The sequence below is a fragment of the Aristolochia californica genome, unplaced genomic scaffold, assembly GCF_029961685.1.
Source record: "Aristolochia californica isolate CCGP_79_NKW_82.1479 unplaced genomic scaffold, dmAriCali1.0.hap1 SCAF_2, whole genome shotgun sequence".
Lineage (NCBI taxonomy): Eukaryota > Viridiplantae > Streptophyta > Magnoliopsida > Piperales > Aristolochiaceae > Aristolochia > Aristolochia californica.
In genome coordinates this window covers 2,768,915-2,775,697 of record NW_027181881.1, presented here as the reverse complement: position 1 = coordinate 2,775,697, position 6,783 = coordinate 2,768,915, and the positions used below count along the sequence as shown (strand labels likewise).

Below are 6,783 nucleotides of genomic sequence, written 5' to 3'. Positions count from 1 at the left end.
CCCATTTTGGCAACGGATGCAGCCATGAAACACTTTTAGTAGCTGTCTCTGAGGAGGATGAAGTAAATACGGAGGCTACGGTCCTCCAGAATGTCAAGGCCATTATTGAAGACGGAGCCTGTGGGGACCTGTTGCCTGTAGCGGACACTTTTTTTTTTTTCTAAATCGTCTTAGAAAAACTGTAATGGCGGACACCCATGAGCAGACGCTGATCAATGCGGCGCCCATTTCACATTCATATTCACTGGAACCAATTAATTTTTAAAAAATGACTAATCAGAACGAGCTTTCACATTCACAGCCTCACCTTACTTTGGGTAACTGTTTGTTTCACAGGCCTGTATGTATTTACTGTGAGTCTGTGACCATTAAAACTGCAGACTGGATTGGACTTGACGATGGTCTGCTTGCTGCTGAGTCTCCTGCGTTGCTTGTTCCTTCAAACCGGGATGTGAGACCGCGTGTGAAAGGAGATCATCAGCAGGGGCAGATCTCCCATTCCTCACCACTTAACTGGAAGAAGAAAAATTAAAGCTGAGGATCGCTTCAATTATATATTTCAAACCCAGAAGGAAAAAAAAACGATACAGTAACATGCCTCTGCTGTTCATCATCACTGGCCACGACGCTCCCCTCAAGTTTCGTTTCATGTATGTTCCCAACATTCAAACAATCATTGAATTTCGAAAAAAAACCCTTTTCTTTCCAGCAAGAAACCAATTAGGCATTCTGATCTGTGACCACGTCCTTTGCTGCAGTCAGAAGATTTCAAAGAAAGAGCAAAGAAGAAAACAAAATGAAACCCATAAAATAATACTCTGTTTTCCAGTTGCAATCGTCGTCCCTTGTTCATATTATAATGAAACAAATAGAAATGAGCAGTGGAAGAAGTCGTATAAGCTACGATCTGACTTCTGTTAGTTATTTAATTTTTGAAAGAGCATGTTCCTTCACGCATCAGCATTCACTTCCAAGTTCCTCTCGCGAGTCGCAAAGACTCAGGAAAAACTTTTCTCTTTAATAAATGCCTCATCTGGCCATCTCCTCATTTTATGATTCTTCCGCCATTTTATATTTGTCCGGAGTCAGAAGACTCAGAAGTCAGAACCAGTAAGACTAGACTGTTACAAGCAGAGGAATCCGAAGAAAATACAGAAATCTGGCCTTGTTCCCACGCCCTAATCCAGGTGAGCGCTCACCCGGGTTGGTCCCGTCTAAGTTACAGTACACAAGCTCAGAGCTCGGCATGGGGTCTGTCTCTGCGTAGCGAAGGCGGAGCAGCCAAAATAATAGAGTCCGGGCCAGTGCAGAGCTTAACAAAAAATTAAGAGGCGGGAAGGAATTGCCTTGTGCTTAGTTTCGCAAGAGGAAAGGCGCGGAAATTTCGTATGGGAGGAGTACCCTGTTCCGCGATGTCTCGTATCTGATAAGAAACAGAAGAATCCAAGGAAGCGAGCTCCCCTGGCCATTTCCAGAGGTGAACTGAGAAACAGACGTCTCTGTCTATGACTCTATAATCTATCCTCTCCTTTTGACACTTCGTGGGAATGAAAAGATATGACGAAATGATCGCGATTGCAACTTTTTCTCTTTCTGGGTTAAAATCTGCAGGCCTCTCTCCTCAGTACGAACTTTGCTCTTAAAGAAGTTTAGGTGTAAGATCAGAATTAGGCGGAAAAGATGACGGCAAAGACATGAATGGCATGGGAAGAAGAGCTGAGTCTCAATGGAAAGACTCGAAAAATGCTTGTGGCCATGGCTGGCTTTTGGCCTTCTTCCTGACATTGCACGTAGAAAACATCCACATCTCTGAACTGTGCCCATCTCTCGAATTTGCCGTAATTATCCGCATCTTTCCTTAAAAAACTACTGCAACTTCATAAAAAGATTAGATGGCCAAACCAGATACCACCCTTTCAGAGGGCAGTCGCCCGTCCTACGAGGGAGAATCCACCCTTCTAACGAGGACCAAAGAAAATCATTTTTAGCTTCTATTGAGATATAAATTTATATTTTTCAGTTGCTTGGAGTTGAGAATTTTGAGCGTAGAGAATAGATATAGCCATCTAAATATTCCAAATAACAACTTTACAAGATGTGAAGAAAAGGAGAACGAGCAGTTGAGACTCGAGAGGAGTTAACGGGGAAGAAGACCTAATCATAAGGAAGATAGAAAAAGAGAAGAAAAACTGAATAAGAAATAGAACAAAATTTCGGGCGCCCAGTTTTGTACAAAAAAAAAGGAAACCAAAGGTTTCTCCTGGCGTCAACAGCTCAACGCCTCGTACTTAACCGGGATGGACCGGTTGAAACCGACCTGAGATAGCAGATTGTTAACCACATTCATGTCCCGGCAGAAAACCCCTTGAATCACGGACGCCGCAGCCGCTGTCGCGGTACTCGCCTCCGGCAATTCCATGTATCCACTGTGACCGACGCGATTGCCTCCGCATTCCTCTCTCTTTTGCTCCGCTTTGGGTCTCGTTTCCGTTTTCAGCGCCGCCGGCTCAACGGCGGTTGATACCGGTGTCAATACCGTCTCCGTCGGCGGTGCTTGAACAGCAGCTATCGCGGCCACAGCCGCCGCGGCAACCCTCTGCCTCTGCTTCTCGGCGGCCTCCTCGTCCATAATGGCCGCCATCAAGCTGGAGTACCCTTTCTGTAATAATCTGTACAAGATGAGGGCTGACATTCGGGCCTGGTCTTTAACTACGTCTACGTCCCGGTCGTCGACGAATTCGCACCGATCTATGTAGCATGTCGCCTTATCTGGTCGATGCTTCAGGGTAAGCAGCAGATGGGCGCGCTCCAATTCGGACCTGGTACATCCCCTGCCGAGCCCGATCAGCGCGCAATAATCCACATTATACGCCTCCCCAGAGGCCACTCTTTGTCGTAGCTCGGGGATCTTCGCGTTGAGGGAACGTAATTTTCCGGCGACTTCCCCGTATCGGACCGTGTGCCGCTTCCATGCCGGGCCGGGCAGTTTCCGGTCTCGGAGTACGGTATCGTAGAGGAGCTTGAGATGCTCAAGGTCTCGGAGACAGTCAGGGTAGGAGCGTATGGTCTCGAGCAAGGTGGCTCGCATTGAGAGGGCCGGGATGGACGTCGGATCCAGGGCGAGGGTACGGTTGCAATCTGCAATGGCTTCGGCGATGCGACCGGCAGCATGGTAGGCCCCGGCCCGATGGATGTAGCACTCGGCGAGGAACCCCTGAGGAGTGCTGCGGCGGGACTCGAGGATCTTGGAGAAGTGGCGGATGGCCTCGGAGTGTGCCCCGGCATCAAGAGCGGCCAGGGCCGCTGCACGACGGCGAAGGAGGAGCTTGATGTGCGCGAGGAGGTGGGTGACGTTCTCGGTATGGGAGGTGGACGATGAGGGTGGATTGGTAGCATTCGTGCTCGATGCTTCGCTGCAGAAAGAAGCCGTATCGTACAACGTGAAGCTGTCGTCCGACCAGCAAATGCTTTCCCTACGGAAAGCCGCGCTGGCCAGCCTTTTCCCCGTCTGGAGTAAAACCATGGCATCCTCCATTAGACCCAGATGGCAGCAGGCTTGCCCAAGGACCAAGTACCTGTAATTCAGTTTGAAGAGGATTAGTGAACGAAAAATTCGACTCCTCGACTCAAAGAAATTTAAATAAAGACAGTAAACAGTTGAAGTTATCTGGGGCAATATGAACGAAAACTTCGACTCCACGACTCGAGAAATTTAAATAAAAAAACAGTAAATGAGTAAACAGTTGAAGCCATTGGAGGAAGATGCCTGAGACGTTTTAACAAAACATGTCAAAGAGACTAAGACCCGATACGGTTATGAGGGCGAGCATCTCGGTTTCACTGTTCAATCAGAGAAAGAGAAACAGTCTTCACGGGAGGTAAAGACAGTATCCCGATCTGACCGCTCAATGTTTTCGAAATTGCAGATATTTGTTCAAAGCACAGTTGGGACAAGTTTCTCGGAAAACATGCAAAGAAGACACAGAATTTCTAACAGAGCATGTATAAATCGTAAATAAAAATTTCAAGGATTACTTCAGGTGAACTTGCGTGACAACGAAGAATCGGAAAAATTACCTCCATTGGCCTTCTTTTTCACAATTTTTACAGAGGCCAGCCAGAACTTTCTTCTTCAAGTCTGAAACAGAGAAGCACTTGAACGAATGGTCCCGATCGCCATCTTCCGATCTCGGAGAAGAGGAGTTGCCTGACGCAGAAAGAAGCTTTACCCGTTCTCGAGAATGCGGCTGAGATGAGATATCGGAGGAAGACGTATCATCTGATTGTACTTTGAAGCTGGGAATGTACTCCTGAAGCATATCGGCCACATCTTTGAATCTGCGGATGTAGAGGAGAGACCTTGCTTTTAGCTCCAGGGCTGTCTCGAGACGAGGAGAAATGGCGAGGGCTGCATCCAGAAGATTAAGAGCTGAGGCGACCTCTGAGTGCTCCCGGGTGGCAATGAGGGCGCGAGCATCTTTTATGTATTTTTCCACGATCTGCCAATTTGAGAAATGTGAATCAATCTTGTGTACAGATGAATCCACAGACATGTTTCTTAGTTTTTTCAACCCATTGCAGTGAAGAAGCACCTCTAATCAAAAGCCTTGTTTTTTTTCTAACAAACCTTGCTCTTACCGAGAAACAGAGAAGCAGGTACTACGGGCAGAAAATGAGGATTTTCAAGCGATGTTTCCTCCTATAAAACTACGGAACGAGTTCGTGCGTCCAAATATAGGCGTGATACGACAGTAACGGAATATTTTAGCAGAATCTACGAGAGATTTACGAAGAGAACGGAGCAGAGACCAATAGAAGAGGACTTAAACGAAAAGAAAAGAACACGCCATTGTAGCAGCAGCATATAACGCAGGCCAGAAACAAAAAAAAATAAAAATCCAGATCATCTTCCACGAAAAACTAGACTTGATGGAAAAACTGAACATCAACAGCCAAAGGAACCCATCGCAAGAATAACATCAAAGTACAAATGGGAAAACAAAAAAATACACCAACCATTCAGCACCAACACATAATGGGATTAACGACTTCTACAACCACAATATCTACATAAAACCAGTCAAACAAGAACCGACCATGATCCACTTTCATTGCAAAACTCGAAACAATAGCATCAAAACTCGCAGAAAGATCTTAGAAAACAATCACAGCATAAAAAACGATGTACAATGTATCCATCCATGCTCGATCTTTGAAGGGAAAGAAAACGAGCCACGGGGGATCGATCGAGAAAGAGAGAAAGAACCCACCTTTCGATTGCTCAGCCACCAATGCTTCTTCTCCGCAGCCAAAGACGGCGAAGACGACATTGTTCCAAGATCATCACCTACGCTTCACCCGCACATTTCTCTCTTCTCTCCCGAACCAGAAGAAAACGGAGAGAGGCGAATGTGGAGAAGAGAGGCGAAGAAGCGAGAACGAAGAACTGATGTGGCTAGGAGAGGCTTTTATTCCCCTGCAGACAGGGGCTAAATAGGTACAAAAAGATCCAACAACGTTGCCAGCTTTCACTCCCTCCCCTCAAAGCTTCCATCCTCGAAATTCTTCGCTGGCAGAAGCCAAAAATAAAGGAAAGACCCGCTCCTAACCGGCAAGTCCCGGTAAAAAGACCGCTGCTCCCGGTCAACCATCACGGGTTCCCGAATTCAACCACCGGGAAAAGCGAAAAAGCAATGAAAAGGGCCATCCATGGGTTGAAGCGACATCTACTCATCACAACTCTTCCTGACGGAAACACCCCGACATTTTACAACATAATGACGATAAAGCCCTCAAGAGCAATAACTGATGTTAGGTTATCTGTGCTGAAAAGACGAAAAGAAGAAAAAACAGAAACCAGAGATGTATAATCTGTCAGCGAAAAAATAAATGACAAGTAAATGATCAGATAAGTACAAGCCGTTCGATCGATTTACAACTAAATGCCCGCCGGGCCCACTCTGTGATGTCATCAACGATGCTTGTTGCGTGGACTATGTATGAGTTATAATCTCCGGATTGTAAGCTGGCGAGCTTAAAATATAAGTGTAATTAATTAAGCAATTGAGAATAAAGTCCAGCTAATTAATTAATTAATTAATTAAACCAGGTGAGGGGATATGGAGGGGATTAGGTGAGAAGGGAGGGAGAGAGAGAGAGAGAGAGAGAGAAAGAGCTACATTTAAGGTGGGAGAAAGGGACGGTAATCTTTGAGCGCAAGGATCTCGTCCCTTCACAAGGAAAAGAAAAGGGCAAAGAGAAGATGAAAAAACCAAGGAAAGGAAAGTAAAAGGGTTTTAATGCGAGCACATGGGTTTGGATGGTCAATAAAGGGGTTTCAAGCTGACTCACTTATGAAATTTCCACTTCTCGACTCAGGCTCATGTCAACTCACGCCATGCTTGCCGAGTCATTTATGGGTTTTAGGCACTTTTGGACGTCCAGCTGTCATGAGGAGAGGAGAGTAGATGTGGACCCCGGTCGAACCGCCAGCCAATACTCCGGTTACTTGGCGCAGGGTAGTTTTGTTATTTTGTGTGCTCAAATGACAGCTCTGTCTCAGTGCAGGTGGTCCTTGTACTGGGTGTATGTATAACAATTATCATGGGCTGCCCCTGCCAAGCACTTATCCTTGGAGAGCACAGAAAACAATAATAGCCGCACTGCCGTTCTCCAAAAATCTAATCTCTTTAAGCGACGGAGGAAGGACGGCCCTAAGCAAGATGACAGACAAATAGGAAACATGCTTAGATTGGGTACAGGAAAATAACGAGCAAACTCATA

At 46.1% G+C, this 6,783-nt stretch overlaps 1 protein-coding gene across 1 annotated transcript; it reads right to left on the bottom strand.

Moving 5' to 3' along the window:
• Nucleotides 1–2,046: 2,046 nt before the first annotated feature.
• On the bottom strand, nucleotides 2,047–5,468 carry LOC137956712 (uncharacterized). Its single transcript, XM_068804303.1, has 3 exons — nucleotides 5,271–5,468; nucleotides 4,078–4,499; nucleotides 2,047–3,575 (listed from the first exon to the last, which is right to left on the bottom strand). The coding sequence occupies exons 1-3, from the start codon at nucleotides 5,328–5,330 to the stop codon at nucleotides 2,267–2,269; spliced, it is 1,791 nt and encodes a 596-aa protein (XP_068660404.1). The 5' UTR covers nucleotides 5,331–5,468; the 3' UTR covers nucleotides 2,047–2,266.
• Between the last annotated feature and the right edge of the window lie 1,315 nt (nucleotides 5,469–6,783).

Bases quoted from the DNA above. Each gene is read 5' to 3' on its own strand.
- LOC137956712 (XM_068804303.1), bottom strand. From the start codon at position 5,330: ATGTCGTCTTCGCCGTCTTTGGCTGCGGAGAAGAAGCATTGGTGGCTG. The intron at 4,500-5,270 runs GTGGGTTCTTTC...TCAAATTGGCAG, and splicing joins GGTGGCTGAGCAATCGAAAG to ATCGTGGAAAAATACATAAA. The intron at 3,576-4,077 runs GTAATTTTTCCG...ACTGAATTACAG, and splicing joins GAAAAAGAAGGCCAATGGAG to GTACTTGGTCCTTGGGCAAG.